At 42.0% G+C, this 25,338-nt stretch overlaps 1 protein-coding gene across 4 annotated transcripts in view; it reads left to right on the top strand.

Moving 5' to 3' along the window:
• The window catches only part of LOC144678647 (voltage-dependent L-type calcium channel subunit beta-2-like), a 442,474-nt gene that overhangs the window by 386,825 nt on the left and 30,311 nt on the right, over positions 1–25,338 (top strand). For 3 of the 4 annotated variants that reach the window (XM_078538393.1, XM_078538395.1, XM_078538396.1), the window contains 5 exons: positions 2,768–2,844; positions 10,966–11,099; positions 22,040–22,120; positions 23,475–23,533; positions 24,972–25,081. In XM_078538393.1, coding sequence (XP_078394519.1) covers positions 2,768–2,844; positions 10,966–11,099; positions 22,040–22,120; positions 23,475–23,533; positions 24,972–25,081 — 461 coding nt within the window. Of the gene's footprint in view, positions 1–2,767; positions 2,845–10,965; positions 11,100–11,244; positions 11,265–22,039; positions 22,121–23,474; positions 23,534–24,971; positions 25,082–25,338 lie in introns of all 4 variants that reach the window. The other variant, XM_078538394.1, reaches the window with a different exon arrangement.

Genomic DNA, 25,338 nt, shown 5'->3' with positions numbered 1-25,338 from the left:
TTGTGCGATGAGTAACTCACCATAGAACCATAGAAAAGTTACAGCATAGAAGGAGGCCATTCGGCCCATCTTGTCCATGTCAGCCTGAGGACACCCAGGTGCCCTTTCTAACCCCACCTTCCTGCACCCAGCCCATCGCCCTGCAGTTGCAGCACTTAAGGTGCAGATCCAGGTACTTTTTAAAAGAGTTTAGAGTTTCTGCCTCTACCACCAACTTGGGCAGCGAATTCCAGACACCCACTACCCTCTGCGTAAAAAAGTTCTTCCTCATGTCCCCCCTACACCTTCTGCCATTTATCTTGAATCTATGTCCCCTGGTTCTAGAATTCTCCACCAAGGGAAACAATTTTATCCTGTCCACTCTATCCTCACTTGCCTGGATGAGTGCAGCTCCGACAACTCTCAGGAAGTTGGACACCATCCAGTACAAAGCAGCCCGCTTGAGTGGCGTCACATCCACAAACATTCACTCCCTCCATCACCAATGCACAGGAACAGCAGTGTGTACCATTTACTAGATGCACTGCAGGAATTCACCAAAGCTGGTTAGACAGCACCTTCCAAACCCACAACCACTACTATCTAGAAGAGCAAGGGCAGCAGATAGATGGGAACACCACCACCTGGGAGGTCCCCTCCAAGTCACTCACCAACCTGACTTGGAAATATATAGCCATTCCTTCACTGTTGCTGGGTCAAAATCCTGGAACTCCCTTCTTAACAGCACTGTGGGTGTACCTAGAGTACAGGGATGGCAGTTCAAGAAGGCAGCTCACTGCCACCTTCTCAAGGGCAACTAGGGATAGACAAATAAATGTTGGCTTATCACAAGATCACAGAATAATTATGGTTGACGAAGGGCATTCAGCCCAACTTGGTTCATTCACCAAAATGACACTAGAGCATATTAGTTCTTGCACTTTTTCAGGACTTTTGTTTCTACCATTTCATTCAGAACTCTATTCTATGTAGTGATTACTTTGATGAAGATCTTCCTGATAACAGTCCAAATTTCACATTTGCTAGTTTGCACCTATGTCCCTTTGTCCCAACTCTTGTGATTTAAATTAAAGTATTTTTCAAATTTACCTGTTCTATACTGTATGCTGTCTTCTATGCCTCTTTAAGATGACTGCTTGGATGCCTCCTTTCAAGGAGGAGGAGACCACATTTCTCCAGTTTTTTCTTAGAACTCAGACATCTAATACTACAATGTTCAGTGCTCCAGTCATCATTCTGGATGTGCTACTGTATTGTCAGGACTAGCAGCTAATCTAAAATTAGACAGGTCAACACACTCGTTTACCTGCTTAGGTAGTAAATTAAATAATGTCCTTACATAATTCAGCTTGATGATGAGAATAATTATGACACATTTGATAGTTCACCATCAGGAAATTTGTCATTGCTTAAACTACGTGAACAATCACACAAACTGGAGCATCTGTAGTTGCAATCAGGAACATTGATTAAAATGGATGTGTACAGGTTGAAACAAAAACAAAAGTTGCGGGAAAAACTCAGCAGGTCTGACAGCATCTGCGGAAAGAAAGACAGAATTAACGTTTCGAGTCCGTATGACTCTTCATCAGAACTAAAGAGTAGAAATGTGGTGAAATATAAACTGTATAAGGGGGGTGGGACAGGTGAAGCTGGATAGAAGTCCAGTGATAGGTGGAGGCAAAGGAGAGATTGCAAAAGATGTCATAAACAAAAGGTCGTAGGGGTGTTGATGGTGGTGATACTGGCTAAAGGAGATGCTAAATTGAATTGGAATAAGCCTAGCAAGTGTGGATGGCAGCTGGGAAATCTGCCCAACCAGGCATGCAAAATGGCAGAAAAAATTTTACAACTTGCTTAATATTACTTAGCATTTACAAAACAGGGCACTCAGCCCAACAAGTCTATACCAGTGTTTATGCTTTATATGAACCTCCTCCTCCTCCTTTTCCATCTAACTCATGTTAACATATCCTCTGTTCTTTCTCCCTCATGTGCTTATCTAGTTTCCCCTTAAAGGTATCTGTGCTTTTTGCCTCAACCATTCTTTGCAGTAGCGACCTCCACATTTTAACCACTCTTTGGGTAAAGGAGTTCTCCTGGATTCCTTATTGGATTTATTAATGACTATCATGTATTTATGGCCCCTTGTTCTGGTTTCCTTCACAAGTGGAAACATCTTCTCTATATTAAACTCTTAAAAGTCTGTAACGGGTCCCCCCTCCTCAGTCTTTTTCTAGACAAACGAGCACCAGTCTGCTCAATCTTTCCCGATAGATATAATCTCTCGGTTCTCGTACCATCCTTGCAAATCTTTTATGGACCTTCCCTTTCTGAGTCCCCTACTGCTCACATCATTCAGAATTGATTTAGAAGAGAATATTTGTTGTAATATAAAGTGTAGTGATGGCAGTAAAGATAAGGGTGACAAACAATGTTCAGGAGATCTGGACCAATAGTCAGATGGGCTGAGAAATGGGCAAGAAATTTCTTTGATGAATGGAAGCATGGATATTGGTTATTTTTGCTGTTGAACAAATTCACTTATGTAGTTACATACGAATTAGGAGCAGGAGTAGGCCATTCGGCCCCTCGAGCCCGCACTGCCATTCGATAAGATAATTGCTGATCTGAACGTAACCTCAACCTGCCTACCCCCGATAACCTTTCACCCCCTTGTTAATCAAAAATCTATCTAGCTCTGCGTCATTACCACATATTATTATTATTATTATTATTAGATTTGATTTGTATCTTTCTTTTCTAGTAAATCGGGTGGAAATTCATCTTCCAGTTTAGGTGATGTGGCACCTAGTTCCAGGCGATCTACTCCTCCCTCTTCTGGTAAGTAGGTTAACAAATTCTCTAGCTGCTGAAATATATATATGAAATAATCATTATTAGTTTACTGATTTGATGTTGTTTGAATTACTGGGTTGGATCTGAACATTGTTCTGTTAGCTATCTATGTGTAAATGGAATGAGAATATTTTATCTTCATGCCGGTGACTAGTATTTAAATCAAAAACATCTTTGGAAAAACAGACATTCCTGCAGGACAACTTCTAATCCTTGGCCTTTCACCAAACTGTGTATCCCAATACTCTCCCATTAGCTTTGGTACATCCAGGGCTAGGGTTCTAGTTGCCATCCAATGCCTCCTGCTTGAATATATATCTCTCGGTGAATGCATGTGTCAGAATGGATGTTGGCAGAGAATGGGATTGAAATCTGCTATGTAGCCTTCCTTAGGGCAATATCAAAGTTGGGTAGTGTGGCTAACCCTTCCTTTATGTTGTTCTAGGTTATTTTTCTACAAAGCTACACAAGATTTATTTCTAGGCAGGAAAATTGAATCAGTATTTTGATTTACTGATGTTGATGGGAGGAGGAGAAATCAGTTATATTTGAAGATCTGAAATGTGATCACTTAATCATGGTCGATCCATCCTGCCTCATGAAAACCCCTCAACATGAAAGCCCTCAATTTCCCTATGAACCTTAAAGTGAAGCTACCATACATTTTTACCAAGGCCGTATGTTATTAACTCTAGACCTTTTACCATCAAAATTAATTTTCAGGAGCTTATTATTTTCATGTAAAAATTAAAGATTGTGATGCCAAGCAGGTTAAAATTTATGATTGTGAATGATGATTTTATAATGTCTTTTATCTGCGAGTGATTAACAGACTGAAATTCAGAACAAAATGACACTGCTGAGAGCAACCTGGGTGATGTTTCCATCATGTATCACCATTAAATTGATCAGGATTTTGCACTTTTTTTGTGGCCCATCTGTTAATCATATCCTGAATCAATCTGCAAAGTGTTTAGTTATTACAGTAGTTTCCTTCTTGTTTTGACCAATATTGTTTTCCTTCCACATCTGTTCTGCTCTTCATTTATTGCATTCATTTCACTTCTTCGTCCACTTTGAATATCAGTGATCCCTGAGCATTAACTCCAGTGCATAGTGGTTCACAGATCTCCTGGAAGTGAAGACAAGCTTTGGCTTGTAATACTGTTCAGAGCTTTATTAAAAATGACAATGGCAGCTAAAATTCAGTGATCTTGCCCAGTTCGAGATGACAACCAACTCCTTGGAGACTAGCCAACTAACTATGCATCCTTCCTGTTCCTGTATTTAGAACTTATGCAATTTTAGAATGTTCAAATTTTAAAATGGTGGAAGTAAGCCTTAAATACAAATGAAAGGTTGAGAAGCAAATAATTCTAAAATCCATAAATATGCTGATTTCTAGAATCTACAGAAATACATTTGTAACTAAACCAGCTGTCTTGTAAACAGCAACAGTGGTGTCCATAATTCTCCACTGTTCCTCTCTCTCTTTCTCCACAGCTCGCTCTCTCTCTCCAAGCCCCCCCACATCGCCCCCCCCCCACATATTTTAATATTGACTAAGGGTAGTATCTATGCAGAAGGAGCCCATTCAGCCCATCGTGTCTGCACCAGCTCTCCGAATGAGCTTTATGACTTAGTGCCATTCTCATGTCTTTTCCCCATACCCTTGCACCTTGTATCTAATCAAGCAATCATCTAATGTCCTCTTGAATGCTTCAATTGAACCTGCCTCCACCCCTACACTTCCAGGCAGTGCATTCCAGACTCAAGAAAAATTTTTCCTCACATCACATTTGGTTCTTTTGCAAATCGCTTTAAATCTGTGCCTTCTCGTTCTCGACCCTTTTACCAGTGGGAACGGTTTCAACAAGCTGGCATTACAGTGCCCTGTATGGCTCCATCACTCATTAACGAAGCTGTTCCTACAATAAAATGACACAAAGTTGTTGAGTAACCTCTGGGCACTATTTGACAGTAGAAACACTTGCCATGTGACGAGAAGTCATAGTGTCTATGAGAATGTACAGAAGTATGGGAGGAGAAAAGCTCCTCCTTTTTCCTGCAATAAAACATGTGCCATTTGCACTGCTGCACTTCCCCATTCGTTGACTCCCCTGAGGGAGATGCAGGAACAAATTCCAACGAAACCAAGTTGGAACATATAAATATGATAGTCTATATTGTTCAACCCTGCCCATATTATTCAACCCTGCCCAATGTATTTCAACGGTTGAAGTTGCCATGGACAGAATACATAGGGACCATAGTGTGTTTAAGCATCTTTAAATCTTCAGTATTATTCTTAACCAGATATTCAACTCAGCTCTTTCCATTTTAGTTTAGCTCCTTGCAGAAATGTAAAGGCAAGAGTTGATGATGAAAAGGAACCTTATTCCAAAATAAATAGAGTTTATTGAAAAGCTATTAGGAAACCGGGAGAGTAAAAACATGGGCAGTTCAGAGCTTTTTTTATCAATCATACTTTAAAAAAATTAATTTCAATGAATTCTCTTTCATCCATAATACATACAAATTGGAGTATACCAAGGCAGAGCTGAGATGTTGGTGGAAGAAAGTGGTCCATCTATCACAAATAGCAAATGATGAAAGTGGCTACAGAATCCTGAAGCCCCTGTTGCTCAGGATGACAGGAAGTATTCACTTTCTAACATTTAGTTGTATTGGGCATTGGAAATTACTTTGAAATGCAGTGATTTTTAGGGTCTGATTTTAACTCTGTGTAAGTGAATAGGTTTTGAGCATGTTAAAATTAGCCCCTTAATCTCTGTAGGATCAAAATATTTTACAGGATTGACATTGGGTCTACAGGTTTAAATATGAATTATATCTGTAGTATGATTGGTATCCCTATAAAATATGGAGAGCCCTATATTGATTAGAGCATTGATAGGTGCAGGATTACTGTATCTGATAAACTGAATTATTTGCGTGGGTTTGAAGCGGAAATGTGAGCCGTGTGTTATAAGGAAGGCTTTGGTAATTGGATGCACTGATATACAAGTGCTTGGCATGACATTATTTCTTGAAGATTAAATTGCGATTGCATGTGGTACTAAGAACTAGATCTTTAGCTGGGTGTGAGCAGATGGCATTGGAACAGAATTAGGACAAATTTTCTGTAGCCTCTCCTTAAACTCCTCCCATTACGTTATAATAATTTTCCTTACATTTAATTACAAAGAATAATTTCAAATTGATTGGACTTTTTCCAGTCATGGCCTATTGACCTGAATATTCCTTCCCCTTGTTTTGATTTATCTTGTCCTTTGTTTTTTTCCCTCATGGCGTACTTCGGAGGAGAGAGAGGTTAAAACAACACGACTTCAGGGGCAAGAGGTTAAAACAGTGAGACTTCAGGGGAGAGAGAGATTAAAACAGGGAGACTTCTGGGGAGAGAGTTTAAAACAGTGAGACTCGAGTAGGAATAAGGGTAAAATAAAAGCAAGTGTCCATATTCTATTTAGTTAAGATATGTCTGGGGAGCTCTGTCCCATTATTTGCATATCTTGCGCTATGTGGGAAACCTAAGGCTCTCCTGACGGTCTGGATGACCATGTTTGCAGGAGATGCCTCAGACAGGAGCAACACGAGCTCCTGGTTTTGGAGCTTGAGCAGCAGTTGGGGGCGCTATGGTGCACTCACGAGGCTGAGAGGTTCGTGGATAGCACATTTCAGGATGTGGTCACCCTGCATCTTAAGGAAGTGCAAGCAGAAAGGAATGGGTGACTGCCAGACAGAAGAAGGGGACCAGGCAGGTAATGAGGGAATCCCCCAAGTGCATCTCACTCACAAACCTTGGAAAACGGTGAATGTGACAGTTCCTCTGTGGAGTCCAACCAGAGCCAAGGCCATGCCACTGTCCAGCTGCTCGGGGGAGGGGAGGAAGAAACGTGGAAGGGCAATAGTGATAGGGGAATAGTGGTAAGGGAAGACAGGCACTTCTGCGGCTGTAGACATGACTCCAAGATGGTTTGCTGCCTCCTGGGTGCCAGGGTCAAGGATGTCACGGAATGGCTGCAGGGCATTCTGAAGGGGGAGGGTGAACATCCAGAGGTCGTGGTCCATGTTGGGACCAATGACTTAGGAGGAAAGAGAAATGAGGTTCTGCAAGCAGACTTTTGGGAGTTAGATAGGATATTGAAAAGCAGGACTTCATAGTTAGTAATCTCCGGATTAGTTCCAGTGCCACGCAGTAGTGACTATAGGGACAGAAAGACAGATGAATGCGTGGCTGGAGAGATGGTGCAGGAGGGAGGGTTTTAGATTTCTGGGGCATTGGGACCATTTCTGGGGGAGGTGGAACCAGTACAAGTTGGATGGGTTACATCTGAACAGGAATGGGACCAACATCCTCGCGGGGAGTATTTCTAATGCTGTTGAGGTAGATTTAAACTAAATTGGCAGGGGGATGGGATCCTGAAAAGTAGTTCAGAGGGGAGAGAAGTTGAGATGGAATTAGAAGTTAAAACGCTGAGTCTGGAAGGCAGAGGAAGCATTGGCTAGATAAGAAAGAAGTGAGTTTAGCAAGGCTAAATGGAATATATTTTAATGCAAGGAGCTGGAGGAATAAGACAGACGAGCTGAGGGCACAGATAGGCATGTGGGAGTATGACATCATAGCTATTACCGAGACTTGGCTAAAAGAAGGACAGGATTAGCAGCTCAACATTCCTGGTTATAGGGTATTCAGACGAGATAGAGAGGGGGATAGATGAGGAGTGGGATGTCGCAATATTGATTAAGGAATCAATTATAGCAGTGAGGAGGGATAATATGTTGGAAGGATCATCAAATGGGACATATGGGTAGAAAACACAAAAGGGGTAAACACACTGTTGGGTGTGTACTATAGGCCCCCAAACAGTCAGGGAGAGATAGAGGATCAAATATGTAATCAAATTTCAGAGAAGTGTAAGAATAATAGGGCAGTAATAGTAGGGGATTTTAACTACCCAAGTATTAACTAGCATAGTTTTAGTGTGCAAGGTAAGGAGGGAGCAAAATTCTTAAGTTGCATCCAGGAGAACTTTTTTAGCCCTTACGTAGAAAGCCCAACAAGGGAGGGGACAGTTCTGGATCTAATGTTCGGAAATGAGCCCGGGCAGGTGGAAGGTGTATCAGTAGGGGAGCATTTTAGAGATAGTGACCATAACTCAGTTAGATTTAGGATATTTATGGAAAAGGATAGGGTTGAGCCAGGAATAAAAGTTCTAAACTGGGGAAAGGCTAATTTTACTAAGATGAGATATGATTTGTCCCAAGTGGACTGGGAGCAGCTACTTGAAGATAAAACTGTGTCAGAACAGTGGAGGTATTCGGGGAGGAAATAGCAAAAGTACAGGGCAAATATGTTCCCGTAAAGACAAAGGGGACCAAGTCCGGAGAACCCTGGATGTCAAGGGATGTGAAGGTTAGGATTAAGGAAAAAAGAGAAGCTTATGGCAGATATCCAGGGCTCAATAAGGCAGAGTCCTTAGAGGAGTATAAAAAGTGCAGAGCAGAACTTAAAAAGGAAATTAGGAAAGCTAAGAGAGTGCATGAGAAAGCATTGGCAGGTAGAATAAAGGAAAACCCAAAGTGATTTTTAAAAATATATAAAGAGCAAGAGAATAATTAGGGAAAGACTAGGATCAGTTAAGGACCATAGAGGTAATCTGTATGTGGACCCGGAAGATGTGGGTACAGTCACCAATGAATACTTCGCATCGGTCTTCACAATGGAAAAGAATGACGCAAGCATAGACATCAGGGTGAAGGACTGTGAAATATCAGAGGAAATTAACATAGAGAGAGAGGAAGTGCTAGTGGTTTTAGTGGCCTTAGAAGTGGATAAATCCGCAGGCCCAGATGAGACTGTACCCCAGGCTGTTGAGGGAGGTAAGGGAAGAGATATCAGGGGCTCTGGCAGTAATTTTCAAATCCTCTCTGGCCACAGGTGAGGTGCCAGAGGACTGCAGGACTGCTAACGTTGTCCTGTTATTAAAAAAGGGAGGAAAGGACAGACCAGGAAATTACAGGCCAGTCAGTCTAACCTCGGTGGTGGGGGAGTTACAAGAAAGAATCCTGAGGGACAGAATATATATGCACTTGGAGAGATATGGATTAATCAGGGATAGTCAGCATGAATTTAAGGGAAGGTCGTGTTTGATAAATTTGACTGATGAGGAGGTAACCAGGAGTGTTGATGAGGGTAATACATTTGATGTGGTTTACATGGTCCCTCATAGCAGACTGGTCAAGGAAGTAAGAGCCCATGGGATCGTAACATTTAAGAAGTATTTAGATATTTACTTTTGTTGACATAACCTCCAGGGCTACAGGCCAAGCGCTGGCAAATGGGATTAGTGTAGTCAGATCTTTGACTGGCATGGACAACGATGGGCCACATGATCTCCTTGTGTGCTGTAAACGTCTGAGTCCATGCTGGTCCCAGCAGTAAAGCAGGCTGCCATCTTCTGCCTCTGCCATCTCTGCTTTGCAACCAAAGGAAGCGCGAGCTGGTGCTTGTGAAATTGCCTAAACATATTGCATGCTGACTCCTTAGGAAGCCTGACGTAGCTTAAGACCCTGTCTAGTGGGGAGCCATGGTCACCCAGCTTGGCAGTACCTCCTGGAAGGGTAGTTAGCACATGAATTGAGGCCTTGAGAGAAGAGAAACAGAAAAGCATAGTAACAAGCCAAATAAATTAAATGCACCTTGATCCTCTGAAAACAAGTGATTTCAAGCAAAGAATTGAATGAATAAATTTACAGATTAATGTAATTATTTCAATTATAAGCGTGTATGTTGAATTTAATTACCTCCCCTAGGTCATTTAATGAGGTGGGTGGGGACCCTGCCGCCTTCCCATCCCTATCCCAATTTAAGGCCTTTGGACATCCTTTCTGCCCCACCACCAATTGGGGCCCTTAAGAGAGCAATTAATGCCCATTTAAGAGCCTCATCCTGCTACTTGTGGTATTCAACCACCGATGGGTAGGGGTCCCACAATGCAGGGAGCCCAAAAAGAGAACCTGTTGGGGTTGCTTTCGAGCTTCTGGAGCTCTGTTTTTCCAAAGCGCCCTTTGCCTGATCGAGGGACCTGCCATCAGGAAGTGGGGGGGAGGGGCGTTGTGCTGCTGAGTGCCACTCCGTGACCTTGCTGCCAATCCGCTTCCCCCTTCCCCTGCGCCCCCCCACCTTGTGAACAATTGCCATCGCTCAACTGTGCCTGGGCCCATCCACAATCCTGCACCTCAAGTGGGTGTCGTACTGGCAGCAGGCACTTCCTCCCTGCTGGTGCTGCCATTCAATGAGATCAGATGCCAGCCTCTGGCTAGCAGGCGGGAACCCTGCCCCCCAGGGTCCGTGATCCTGGGAAAGGTACGCCACTGACCTGTTAATTGCCCAAGTGGCACTTAATTTAGCAGATCTTCCTCAAAGGAGGCGACGTGGTGCTCTGACTGGCTGTCCAGCTGGCAGACGAGACCCCCATCACCCCCATAAAGTTTTACCCCAGGAGTCTCAGGCCGGTATTTTCTGTTTGAGTTGATGCTAATGGGAGATTCATAAGGTGGTAAGTTGCCAAACACCCTTGTGAAAATCAGTCACCCAAGTGCTGCAACAAAATGCTCCTGGACACTGAACAGCCTGTACTGTCTGTTTCTACGTAAATAGAGCAAATACATTGGGTGATAATGAAAGTCTCATAAATGATTGCTTACTTGAACTATGCCACTGCTAACAAACCTGCCAATAGAGTTTCAATTTGATGGTTGCAAATGAACATTGAAGTGATTTTGCTGCTGTAATGATTACTGAGCCATGTTCTTTCTGCAGAGAATTTATTTGCTTTTTTTTGCAGAAGCTCCGGTTTAAAGTTCTCGGTATTTATGGCATAATTCAATGTTTGTCTCTTGTTTTATATCTGACACACATTGATATGTTGTCTTTGGTTCCTTTTTTTATTGTTTGTACATTGCCATATTTTACTTTATATGTTCCTCTGTATATTTTTTTTTTGATTATTCCCATTCATTCAACTCCTGTTTTCCTTCCTTCCCCTCTACCTGATACCATGGACCTATCTGCCTGTGTAGCTTTTGATTTAGATGCCAGTGGCTTAGATGCAGAAGACAATGATTCCCCAGCAAACCACCGCTCCCCTATAGCCAGTGTAAACAGTCTAACGTCTCCCCAGTCTAAAGAGAAAAGAATGCCCTTCTTTAAGAAGGTAACCATACTTCCTAAACTGCAGTCTGTCGCACGTGCTAACCAGCAGTATGTCACTCAACAAGTCTTGTATTTGTTTGTGTCCTGTGAAAAGTCAATAACATGCATGCTCTGTTATTCTTGTTTTTTCTTCAATGCTTCTACAGCTAAACAGAAGCAGAAATCGGTAAGTCGATATTATTATATGTTGGTCCTGCCCATTGTATAATTAGCATTGAAACCTTTAACTCGATCACCATGAACAAGCTTCAATCTTGAAAAATGAGTGAATGCTTGGACCATATAATTGCGATACATGATTTGTGGAGATTCAGATTTGATTAGTTCTAAAGCATGCGCAAGAGATGCATTTACAGAGCTAGCTATATGCATAAACTTTCAAGAATCGTGCTAATTATGCCACTGGGACATTCCCTGCTACCTAGCAATTGGACAACAGGACTATCAGTGTTGTATTGATTGTTCAGTACTTTGTGTAAACTTTGCATTAGCTTGGGAAAAATAGAAAAAAAGTCTTTATTTTATGGCTGTTGTCACTATGCTTTGATCTTTTGTGTATTGCTGAAAAAAGCAATACATCTTTTTTCTGTTAAGTTCTGTCATATTGATAATTTATGTTTCTGCTTTGCTGTTTGGCATGTTGTGTTTTTTAAGATATGATCTGAACATTGAGTCATTTGCAGTTACTGGTTTGTTAATCATTTACATCTGGATATTTTGTACCTATTTGGAAATAAATTTAACACAGAAAATGAGTATGGATGAAAAGAAAAATATACTGAAAATCTGAAATAAATGGGAGAAAACGTGTTGGCATTACAAAAAGTGTTAGTGGCATCTGGAAAGAAAATAGATGTGTGAATAATTTGGACAAAGACCATTAAGTGCTATTGTATCTGTTTCCCTTGCAAGCAACTTGCTTAATTACACTGCCTATCCCTAGTGCACATGTCTGCTTTTGACATGACGTTACATATGGTGATGAATATTTGCTTGCAAAATTAAATGGGATATATTTGTAACCGTCTATTCGTATTTAAGTAATAGTGAGTTATATTTCTAATCAAATCGCAGAATCACAGAATTGTCACAGCACAGGAAGAGGCCATTCGGCCCATCATGTCAGCACTGGCATTGACAAACAAATGTTCATGAAAATAAAACCGATAGCTGTTTTATTTGAGGTACCTGTTGTTTCACATTGATCTTTTCAATCCGAAAAGTCATGGCAGGTACAGTGTATTTGTATATTTAAAGTTAAAATAATTAGAGATACTAATCTAGCTCCACTGGCCATTTAGAGCCTTGGTAGGCACTGCATTAACAATGACATCACTAACAATGAAAGGACTTTCTTCTTACCTAAATTATGGAATAATTGTTACCACAGGCTAAATTTACAGCAGGTTACAGGTGTCTTTGCCTAAATAATTTTACTTCAGAGTACTGTTAATTAATTCAATAGCATCCTGGACATGAATTACAAAAGAGAGACAATAAAGTCATTTATGGAATATTAAATTGGTCTAGAAAGAGAAACCCTTAGTAGCAGCTGAGGAAGATTGTTTATTTATGCTTATGTACAGGGAGAGCTATTTAAATGAAAGTACTTTTTTTTAATATTGTCGCTGAGCAAGGTGTTTGCAATTTTGTATAATACATACATTGTTGGATATTGTTTTCTTATCAAAAGAAAATTGCCTGCTCCATGCCAGAACTTGTGATACACAGAAGGCATCTGAAGCTTGTGGAGAAAGAAACACGACTATGGAAAACAAAACAAATGTCTCTGTTCCTGTTTCTGTTTTGGATTTCCAGCATCCACAGTTCTTTGATTTTAAAACAAATGTCTTAGTCCCTTCCATTTTCTGCTTGAATTACGTCACTTGTATCAGGCACCAGCCCAGACTCAGTAGGACATCAGTGAATTTATGTAGAAAACATGATGAGGGAGATGAAGAAAGGTTTTGTGGTGATGTGTGGGGTTACAGCATCCTTTTGAGCCCTGCTGAGTTTTTCTTTTGTGACTCAGCCTCACCAGGCCACAGGTGAAAGAGGGTCTATCACAAGCATAAACCACAACAGCTCACTTGGTGCATTAGAGCTGCAGGTTCTGTCTGCAATGCAGTGTCAACAGCAAAAGTCTGTTCTGCAGACTGCCCTTGAGAAGCAACATAAAAAACATCCTGCTGTGGAAACCTCGGGCATGAATACAGTGAGCGTGATTACAGAATCTCTCGGTCTTGTTCCTACCATCGACAGCAGTGCTGAGTTTCACAAACCATCGAAGAACAATTTGGAGATCTTGCCGCATCAGACTCTGGTTGTAAAGATCAGTGGGCACAATCAGGGCTTTGTCATCCACAGTAATGAGTGTGCAGAAATTCAGCTGCAAGCAGGTGGCTCTCAAATCATTGCAAACCTCTCGGCGGGACTTGTTTCTTGTTTCTGGGCAAATAGCTGGTAAGCATAGACAACCCGGAAACCCCAAAGCTTGCAGGGCCTCATCTTCTCTCAGGCAGTCCCTCGGGATCAAGGATGACTTGCTTCCACTCTGTCTGGCTCAATGGGCTCTGAAATAGCCGATAAGTCGAATGAGTGATCTGCAGAATCTGCCACAAGCAGGGCAGTTGGTGCTTGAAGGGTCGGGCAAGTGAGTTGTCTGGAGGTTTGTGCGCTCCCTCTGACACCTCGACTTCACCTCTGCATGTTCCTGATGAAGTCTCTCTGTGTTTGGTACCTTCCGAAATGAGACTTCTCCATTTTGGTCAGGCACAGACCAGGGATTCCCATTAGTTGGCAGGAAAGTTTGACATCTTCAGGGATGCTTGAGGACATAGCTAAACATTTCCGCTGTCCTCCTGTGAGTCTCCTGCCACAACCTAGTTCCGATTAGAAGAGTGTCGGGTGTCTGGCGTCAGGCACGTGAACAACATGTCCTGGTCAGTAACTAGTGCTTCGATGCTGGGCAAGTTACTTTGGGAGAGGACGTTGCTATTGGATCACCTTCCTTGCCACCGGATTTGGAGAATCTTTTGAAGGCAGCACTTGTGGTACTTTTGCAGTGTTTTGAGGTGCCTGCTGTAGGCTGCCCAAGTCTCTGAAGGGTTTAATAGTGTGGGGATCACTGCCACCCGGTAAACCATGATCTTAGTCACAAGTTTGAGATCCTGATTCTCGAATACTGTTTTCCTCAGTCAGCTGATGGCTGAGCTGGCACATTGGAGGCGAAGATGAATTTTGTCATCTGTGTCTGTGTTCATCAAGTGGAGGCTTCTAAGATACGGAAAATGATCTATACTTTCCAGAACTTTACTGTTGATCTTAATCAATGGGGGTGGGGAGGGGGACGCATTGGGCCTGTTGTGGTGGGAGGGAAGTTGGGAAGGAAGTGGGGATTGGTTGGAAGAGAGCCTTAGCTTTCCGGATGCTTAGTGAAAGTCCCATTTGCCCACTTTTTCACAAGCTTCCGAGAAGGAGTTATCAATCACCTGGAGGTCTGTTTGAGTGAGCAGGACCTCATAGCTGCAATAGGACAGGCTATTGCTGGTACAGAGGTAGGACTACCCAAGTTTGTAACACATTGGAGTTAGGAAGCTCGCAGATTTGTAGGCTGGTTCATAGAAGACCTGTTGGAATTCCTCCAACCCCACTTCAGTGGACTGTTTGGGATTTCCACAAACTCTACACAGGCTCAAGCCCAGTAGAAGAAAGGTTCACATGGAGGTGAACGTAAAAGGACTGCAGAGCCTTTCCCATCCTGTATTTTCCTATATTCCATAATTAAGAGTTGAAAAAGAACTTGATATGCCAGTACACATAGCATAAGGAGGCAGCAAAGTGGTCCATAACCTTAATTGCATTGCACTGATAAATGCAAATGTTGAACTTACATTTTAATATATGGCTGGGAATTTTTCTTCATCCCAGTTTAGGAGTCCGCCATGCTGTAGCTCCTCAGTAAGCATGCTTGTGCTTCATTCAGTGACAATGCTGCACATTAACCCGTGTTATTTTGATTCATTCTGCAATGCACCACCAAAGTCACCCAAATACTTCAAACAATTTAGGAGGCTCACTGTGGTGTATGTAACCAAGCTGGTGGAGGATGTTCATACGTCCTGTGCCAGTGTTTCTTCAGAGTGTGTGACCCCTGAGGACTCCTCTGCTTTCTCCCTCTCCAGCTCCTGTGTCACGCTCAAAGCTGCGGGAAATGAAGGGTAAAGAGTCAACGTTGTGCAGATGTTCAGATTTCACTTGGTGGTGACAAATCAACATTAGTGATGGTTGTGTGCCAAGTGGCAGGTGTGATTTTTAATTCTGTCATCAGGTATCTAGGCGACTGCCAGTCTCACCATCGTCAATGGCCTTGCACTCCACCATTCTGGGAATCTCCATTACTGCTGCTTCTGCAGAGGACAGGATTGCTTAACTGGAGGGCCATCTCCGGTGCTCCGTCCCCCCCCGGGAGCCCTGTGTTCTCTTCTACAGGAAGAGAGAGCAGAGTTATAGGCGTGAGAAATGAATTGTGTGGAGAGATGGAATGAGAACACTTGAGGAGAATGACTGGAGGGGTATGCGTGGGATGGCACTGAGATGAGGGTGTGTCAGTAGGTGTTCAGATGAGAATGTGAAGAGGTGCCTTGAGGGAGAGTAAGGTATGTTAGTCTGAGGAGTGCTATGCAGCAGAATTCTGGGAAAGTGTGGGATTCAGCACCTGCAATCGGGACACCAATCACCCTTCTCGCCCTCATGAGTTCCTTGAATCTTTTACACCTCTGAATCCAAGTGTGAGGGATCAACTGTTGCTGCTTGTTGGGAGGATGTTGGTTACAGAATGGTGTCTCTTAGAGAAGCCTTTATAGTCTTAGTAGGTTAACTGTAAGTCTTTATGAACAAGTAGAACTATTTACAGTAAAGGGTACAGGCTAGGAGCTATCTCCATGCTTGGGTCTCTTCACGTCTCTGCTCAACACTGCACTGACCCCTGGGTCTGGGTCTGGGTCATGTGCCTTCTTACATCACCATGTAGGAAGTACTCTACTCAGTCCCACATTAACCCTGTATGTGTCAGACCCTTATAACACCTCCTCCAAATCTTCATCCAATGTATATAGAGTTACACTAGTTTACTTCATATCTTGCATTGTTATCAGTCTAATGAATTTGCATTGTTGTTACCACATTATTGCAATTACTGTATTAGCATTATTACAACATTCTCACGACCCCATCCGCACCACCCCCTTCCCCCTTCAAGTCCTTGAATTTACAGGTTCAGGCGGTCTGGAGGCCTTATAACCCTTCCAAACCTTCCATATCTTGTTCGCAGCTCTATCGGAGGAGAGGTGGCCTCTGCTGATTCTGCTTGTTCCTGTTGGCTTGGAGGTTGGACTGGCATTTGGCTATACTTTCATTCTTTTCTTCCATTGCTTCGTGTTGAACCACACTTGGTCAGTTCAGCTGTTGTGTTGATCAGCGGTTGCCGCGATTCTAAATCGCATCTTGCTGGGTGGGTGAACATTGCACTCGTCTCCGTGTTGCTTCTTTCTTCTTTCTCTGTGTGGGCCATCTCGATGCCCTCTGTGGCTGAGGAAGAGCATTCCTGCAGCAAGAAGGCTTAGTGGTACACTCACCTCTGCTTTTTGTTGTCGATGGTGGGAAACTGCTACCAGGTTCCGGCATCCCTTGTGGTCATGGAATTCTGTCTGGAAGCTGCAGTGTGTGCACGGTGGTTGCTGTGTTGACCATCTGTACCATCATCATAGTTGAAAGTAGAGGCTTCTCGGACTGTTGGTCATTCTCTTGTACCACTTCCACTGGAGGCGCATGGTTATCTCATGGACGGAAGGCTGGTCTGACCATTGGGGTTTCTCTAGGACCTGCAATGAGAATGGATAAACCTGCTTTGCAAAGGAAGAAGGAAGTTCAGAGCTGAAGTCCAGATCTGAATACTTGTTAGTGTTTGAGTGCTCGGGAGCATGTAGTTCTGGTTGGCTAACAGCAGTGGTTGCCTTGAGATCCAAGGCTGTGCAGGTATACCTGGTCAGGAGAGAGAGGCTGGTTATGGATGATGTACATCAGCTCAAAGATCTGTTTTCTGCCATACCTCAGTGGTTCCAGGGTCATGCAGTGACTGGATTCCTCCTGCCCCATAAAGTGGAGTATCTGTTGTTGGAAGCCAGAGGTCTTTGAGCCATGAGCCATGGTTCCTTGTCTGACAGGACTGTCACGCTGGCACCTAAATCTAATTTCAAATCAGTTAGATGGCCATTGACAAAGATGTCTGCATTCCAGAATGAGAAACCACAATATCGACCTCATCCAAGAAGCATGACTGTGTCTCTTCTGGGTTTTCAGTCGCGACCTTGTGAATTATTTTTCGGCTTTCTGTGTGTTTCAGGGGTTTTGACTTGCAGAGTTTTCCATAGTGTCCAATCCTGTTAGAGTGGGAGCATTGGGCTGTACTCACAGGACACTGATCTCTCCTGTGAAGGCGCTTCGCACCACAGCGCTGGCAAGGTTGCTCTGCTGAGCGGTTCAGGAATTGCTTTCCCTGGCATGGATTGTCCCTGTGTCTTTGTGCCCTGATAAACTGGGCTGAGGGTTGGCTTCTGCCCTATGTTTTATTCTTATCCCTTTAGGATCGCCCTGTGTTGCTCACAGAGTTCAGACAGTCTAACTATCTAGACTGCCTTGTCCAGGGTTAGCTCTTCTTTAGCTTGTAGGAGGTCAGAGAGTGCATTGCCTGTCACATCCACTACTATTCTGTCTGAGTTCAGAATTTAAATCTCTTTATTCGCACCCTCTGCCACCCCATAGAAATCACTTATGAAGGAATTGACAGGTTCCATAGGCTGTTGGACTCTCTTATTGAATTTAGCGCTCTCCAGTATTTTATTGGTTTACAAGTTATAATAAATGTCAAAGGATTTTAAAACCTCCTCAAATTTGGCGGATGACACATTAATACCCTGTCTTACAACGATGTTGTCTGCAATGAGGCCAATAGAGTAAAGCAGCATGATCAGCTGTTCTTCTTCTGATTCTTTTTTTTACTTAAACCAGAGGTGATACTATATCTTAAAAATCATTTTCTCAAGACCCCAATTTTGTGACTGGTCTGGGCCTTGGGTCAGTCCAAATCGAGTTGGATGTGTTGAATTATGATCCATGTCAAAAATGTTTAAATCACGTGCAGCTTTAAGAGCTTACAGAATTTCAAAATGACATCTCTGTCGACTCCAAGACAAAGGTATTTCCTGTGTTTGCTGGTTTTGGCAGGCTTCGTAAATTGGCGATGGTATGCTTCTTGAAGACTCTTAGCAATGGCTCCCTGGATCGGCTGTGTGCCAAGCTCTTTCATTCCATGGATTGTTGTGCCAAGTAACAAGGTGTTTGAATTTAAAGTTATGCTCACCATTTTCTGAGTTGTACAGCCATAATGTTCTCAAGAGATTTAAATAAATAATTCTTTTATCTTACGAATTCAGAGACTCTGTGTTGGGGCTCCAACTGGTGAATCGAGTTTTAGCGACAGGCTTTCTTCAGTGGCACTTCTTGACACTGAATTAGGGAAAAGGTTCTCGGGACTGGCTGCAGCCTGGAACTTTAAAAGATTTAGCTCACTCTTACAGGCTCTGTGGACTGTGCACTCTGAAGCTGGACTTCTAAGGGAATTTCAGTGGAGTCTTCCGCTGCAGTAAAAATCTCTGCCTTCAGCTTCCAGGCCTTTTTTCTGGAGTGTTTTCTGATGAAGTTCCTCTGCATTTTCAGCTTCCGTTGGGCATTTCTCAGGGCAGAATTTTTGTTGAAGTTTTTTCTTAGTCTTCCAACATCTCAGCTTGTTTCAGCATTTAAGCAAGGTTGAGGGTTTTTTATCCCCAGCTGCCGCCATGTTGGGAGGGTGTTGGTTACAGAACGGTGTCTCTTAAAGAAGCCTCCGTAGTCTTCAGTGGGTTAACTGTAAGTCTTACTGTAAGTAACAAGTAGAACTATTTACATATGTTCAGTAAAGGATACAGGCTAGGAGCTATCTCAAAGGGTTAGGTCTTTTTACGTCTCTGCTCCACATCACACTGATTCCTGGGCCAGGGTCATGTAAGAAGGCGCATCACTGTGTGGATGGTATTATACTCAGTCCCATATTAACTCTGTATGTGTCAGACACTGCTCACTATATCTGTCACTTTCAGCCATGCCTGTTTGGTCTAAGAGGCTGGCCTCTGCTTTCCAGTTGAGGGACACAAGCTGGGAGGACCCAGTATTGCAACGGGAATTCCACGGAAGAGGCAGAGTACCAGGGCCTGCCTTCCCACATTACGCTTCTATTCTCATTGTTGCGGAAGCTTCAGGAATCAATCTGTGTACCTTTAGGTACACTCACAGAGTGTGGGTTGTCATCACGCCCGCACCCCGTGAATGATCAGAACACCCAGAAGTTGGATGTGAGAGAAACAGCCACAACAAAGCTGGCTCCAGCTACAATCCGGTTTCTGACCCTTGGTTGCTTATGTATAAATTCTGCCTGTATTACTGAGGCACTTTCCCTTATGTTCCCTGTTGAATTCCGAATAAGTGACATGTACACAGGTACTATTGTCCCAAATTTCCATAAGGTCTCCACAGCACTGCCACTAAGTCAGTGGAAGGTTCAGGAATCAGGCTGATATCTGGATAGATTAAATCCCAGCTTTCTCTGCTAGTTTCCCTAGGGGACCAAACAACCAAAACAGAGTAATTGTGCTTTCGAGTATCTGGCCTGAAAAGTCGGGGCTTCCAGGCCAGGAGTTGCCTCATTCCTGATCTTGGAGCTGCAGCCAGGCAAGTGACGTATAACTAATGGAGTTCTCTGATTCTCACAGACAGAAAAGGGGCCCAGGCTAGGGTCTTGGCCTGAATCGCAGTAGTTTCTCATTCAGTTTTTTGCTTTGGCCCCTTAAATAGAAACTAATGTGGCTCTGCCTTTGTGTTCTGAGATTTTTTAGCTGCTCCAGTGTCACGGTTCCCGACCTCTTCTGGCCGATTTCTGCAATTGAGGAAACCTCTCCCAGTGATCTTTTCTGTGTTCAGGTATCAGACTGTTCCTGGCACTTATGCTGAAATCAAAGACATTGAGGATTTTTGACCCCTACATCAGCTAATACGGAATCCACTTCCTGTGGCTTTGAACCTCTAATCCTTTAATCTCTTGCTGTACTGCCTGCAAAAGCAACGTAATGTGGAAATAAAATAAATCCCGAGTGTATTTGTACATTCTGTGTCAACCATGTCTGAACAAGTAATTGATCAGCAAAAAAATAAGGGCTTCCACTGGGAGCTGTTTACTTTCTAGAACAAGGTTAGGAGTTTAGGCAAAAATGGTCTAATGTTCTGAAAATGCTAATACACAAAGTTACTGACAAAACAAATTAAATCCGCCTAGAGATAAACTTGATCTTTGTTTTTGGTTATAATTGTTGTATTTATGAAAAAACATTTGAGTGCTTGATTGTTTCCATGTGTAGTTTTATTTCTGTATTTTAGAGCAGGATTTTCCCCCATGGGCTTCAGGAGCCTACTACCATGCCCAAATGGGGGTCAGAAGCCTGCACTGTGTGAGGCACTGTCACTCATCTGTGATTTTCCAGAATTGGCCAATAAGTGGCCAGAGGGCAGGCTCGCTGTGCAATTAAGGGTGGTAGAAAGGCTCCTAAAGCTGCCACTTGCAGGCGGAAAGCCCTGCTGCTTCCCCAACCTGCCTCCTGGAAATATGGCCTGGTGGCAGAAATAGTGCCAGGGAACCGGCACCTGAGCGCAAAATTCTGACCCCACCCTGCCGCCTTCATGCCTGCCCCCAGCAGGGCCCAAATATTCTCGCCTTACAACTTAAGGAAATACACCCTAGTATGTTCTCTTTTGACTTCTTGCCTAAGGGGTTCCCATTAATTAAGTTAACTATTGTGTTACTCGGGACGAGCAGAGCCACAATAGTCAATGCAGATTATAGATTGTCAAGCACTCAATGAAACTAAATGAGAAACAAGTTAGTATACACAATACATTTCCACAGATACAATATTATTATGTTTTTAGAGAAATTTAGAAGTCTGCGATTTTGTCCTAATTTTGCGAGGGCTGAATTTTAACTGGGAAACATTATGGAAGAGATTCTGAGCTCCTGTCTATATTAAACTCATGATATGAGATTGAGAGATTGGCATCCTTGTCAGCCAAATTAGCAGTGGTAGCTTTCAGATATTAGCAGTTAAATGTAACTCAGATTCTGCAATGTCCTGCGTTTGTAAGCTGTTTAAATATTTACTTAGTCAGAATGTGTCTCTCCCACCCCCAGGGACCAAACACACCCAGTTCTTGTTTACTCCACAACTTCTTGTCTTTTGATGAGTGGTGAACATTTGAAATCCCGCAGTGGATTTTACTTTACTTGTTCCACGCACCAGATTTCATACAACGTTAGTATGGCAACTGTTACTGTGCACAGGTGCTGACACTATGCATCAGTCACCAAAGCAATCAGAATCACCGCACCATAGCACATTAGGAAGGCTTGTCCTTTTTTTGACTGTTAAATATAACAATGGAAAGGAAAATTTCAGCTAAAATACATAAATATTCATTTTATACATCGAAAAATTGTGTTTTCAATGATGCTTTTAGTTGGAAATGTTAGTTTGGACATTTTTCACTGTGTGATTAAGCTGTTAATTAGGACTGGGGTGCATTTGGTATTTACCACAGGGACATCAAAACAATCCAGCAGGAGTTATTAATTCATTCAATGTTTGTCAGCACAATTTCTAGGAAATATAAATTTTAATCTGACAACAACTTTAAATACAGAGATTTGTTGGTGCTATTACTTATGAAATTGGTATTGAAAGGGATAAGAATTGGAAACTTCTATTCATGATTTTCTAAGAATATATTTTCTTCACACAGACTGAGCACATCCCTCCTTATGATGTAGTGCCTTCTATGCGACCAGTAGTTTTAGTGGGGCCTTCTCTGAAAGGATATGAGGTAAGTAGGTCAAGTAGATCAAGAATAGACCATAAGCAGCTTTATTGGACATTTTACAGACGACATTTTTTTAAAATATTGCTGTACAATATGGACCATAATGTTGCCTCTTGGGAGGGAAGGAGACAGAGTACCAGGACATTTGGATTGGGGTAATAGAGAAGCAATGCTCTTAAATTCCTAGAGGCAAACATGAGAGCTCTTTTTTTGCAATGTCGGTTTGGCAGTATATTGGTACAGCTGGCTGCATATTGCTGTGGGCAGTACCAGTCAGTGCTAACAATATTTTTAGAAGCGAGATGCACAGAAAGGCACAAATTTCTTAAGATAAATAGAGTTTGGAGGTGGGGGGACTTTTATACTTTCACATTGGAATATGGGTCCAAACGTAGAGTGTAAAAAGCTTCCTGTATGTGCATTGTGTATTTTATTTGGTTCAGTTTTAGTAAGAGGAACTTTTGATAGTTTTTAAGTAATAATTGCTTAAGCAGTTTCCAGTTTTGTTCATTTGTGCAGGTTGGAGGCTTAACTCAAATCTTCTCTATAGTTTACTAGAATATCAGGGTTCTGACATTTTGAATAGTCTTAATGAAAAATGCCATGTTTCCAAATAAAGCTCTTGTGGTAGACTCATGTTTATTGGCTACATTCAGTTGAAATTGTTTGAATTTGGGACCAGTTTGGAATACGGAAACATATATGAATTAATGCCTTCTGCAGTCCAGCAAAAAATATATTTTCAATAAGTTTATTTTGACTAGTAAATTTAGAATAAATGCATTTGCATTGATAGGGTGGGAATCCTGCTTCAGATTTAGCACACCTAAAAGATGGCATTGAACTTAAAATGCAACTGAGTGCTGGATGGTTGATGGATCTGATCATTTTCTATTGATTTTTAGTATTCTGAATTGTGATGATACAAACCAAATCCGTGGGGTGATGACATGTGAGTGCTGACTTGGGAACATGCCAGTGTGTTACACAGGTTCACCACCCTCTATCTGGTACTATTTAATGAGTTACTTGAGGTAATGAGGAAGATAACATGGAAGATGTTATAGGAGAATTGGATCAATATTTTATGGTATGGACAGTTGAGAGATATTAGGATCAATCAAACAGACTTTTCTGGTCCGTACTTTCCCGTGTTCCAGACTTGACACCAAATCCAGGCATCATACTCATCACACTCGGCTTCCTAGTTGATTTTGAAATCCTAGAAACACTACAGAATAAAATATTGTGAAAATTCAGGTTTAAACTGTAGGTCAAAATATGTGGAAATATCTTCCAAGTATTTTATTGTTAAAACATGAATTAAACTTTCTTCTTGATATATTCCTTTCTTTAGGTGACAGACATGATGCAAAAAGCATTGTTTGACTTTCTGAAACACAGATTTGAAGGAAGGTATGTCCAGTTCTATAGGATTCTTGGGAAGTGGTGAATTAAATAGGGGCAATGTGTAGATTGACTCCTCAATGCTTTAATATAAAAGGAGTGATTCCAAAATCTGGTATTCCCTGCAGGGAGTGGAATGGCAGAAAGTGAGTTAAATTTGCTGATCACATCGGGCTGTGGATACCCCATGATTTCTTAAAACGCTCTCCCTCTGTTCTGGATTGCACTCGCCCTTTTTAAATTTGTTTTTGACAATCATAGTCAAGAGGATTTTGTATTTAGTAGTTTCAAGTAGGCTGGAAGAGTGTTTGGGCAAATGGGTTGGAGACACAATCCTGGTTCCTAGGTTATCATCATTCATGAAATTACTTGAACTTGACACTACAGGTGCTTCCTTCTCTGACTAAGTGATTGTGATTAAATCATAGAACAATATGTAGCTAGATTGCTGAAGACTTGGAAAAAGATTTCATTCTCCTCTTCGTCCTCTGAATCATTCAGTCACTTTACTTGGTCTCTATAGCTCAATATTGAAAGTTGAAAACATTTAATATCACTGGGTTCAATTAACATTAGCCTTGTGTATTGCCAAATTAATTCCATTTACATCCTGTAACCCAACCAGTAAACTTTTGTGATTCACCTCCATGTGCATGTCATTCTTTTTAATGTAGGAGAAATATCAAGTGAAATATTGGTTCAATGGTTTCAAGGCATTCAGAAATTCTTTTTATGCAGTTTTTTTTCAACTTTTCTTCCCTCTTTCCCCTTTTATGTAGAGGTGTTGATTTATGCAGGTAGAATTCTGAGAGTTCTGACACCCTCTATTACCCCATTCAAGTGTATTGTTTGTGCTTGAACCTAGATGGTGACTGACAGGCTGTTCCTCACAGGTCTGCTGCTGTGCTTGCCCGCTATGTCCAAATGACATGTACACTTTAGGGTTTGCGGTGATAGGAACCCTGCCTGATTTTGCTATTGAGATCAAATAGGTTTGCCAAAAGTCACCATCTGTGCCCCCCACCAAAATGGCTTCTTGTATGAGATACCAGAAGGTAAATGCTGCCCAGTGATGCACCTTTTGGAAAGGTGCTTAGAAAATGGTAGGAAATTAGAAAAGGAAAAGTGAAGAATTGCCATTTGTTCTGGAGTTGAAGCTTGTTCAGTATAGCTTTATGTCTGTAAGTCTCTGGGCTTGCCTTCTGATAAGAATCAGCAAAATTTTCATATGGGTCAATCTACCCAAACTTTTGATTTTAATTTAATTGCTTAAGTAATGCACAATTTGCAGTTAGTAAACTAATTGAATAATTTAATTATTAGGATATCATAAACTGCAGTTTAAGTACATGATGTACTAGTTGCACTTCTGTTGAATGGAATATTTCAGTTTGAAATATTAAAATTACAAACTTCCTTTCGTTCATCCTTTTCTATTTATTTATAGGATATCAATCACACGGGTCACAGCTGATATCTCCCTTGCCAAACGCTCAGTGTTAAATAACCCCAGTAAGCATGCAATAATTGAACGCTCTAACACCAGGTCCAGCTTGGGTAAGTAAGGTGCATAATGTGTAGTATGATTTTGTTTTATTTTCATCCCAATGCAAAATGGGGAGACTGGGTCAATTGACTTTTGTGTATAGTCGATACATTAAGTTAAAGCGTACCTGAGCTTATGTTCATACTGGCATGTCCAAAAATTGTGATGTGTGTGCTTTAGAAAGTAAAGTCTGTGTAACTCTTGTTTGTTACAGTGCAGTCAATTCCTGTTCACCTGAGATAAACTAGTTATTCTAAAATCTTTCTTT

This window comes from Cetorhinus maximus, chromosome 3 (genome assembly GCF_964194155.1).
Source record: "Cetorhinus maximus chromosome 3, sCetMax3.hap1.1, whole genome shotgun sequence".
Lineage (NCBI taxonomy): Eukaryota > Metazoa > Chordata > Chondrichthyes > Lamniformes > Cetorhinidae > Cetorhinus > Cetorhinus maximus.
The sequence above is the reverse complement of the archived record's forward strand: the minus strand, read 5'-3'. Positions and strand labels throughout refer to the sequence as shown.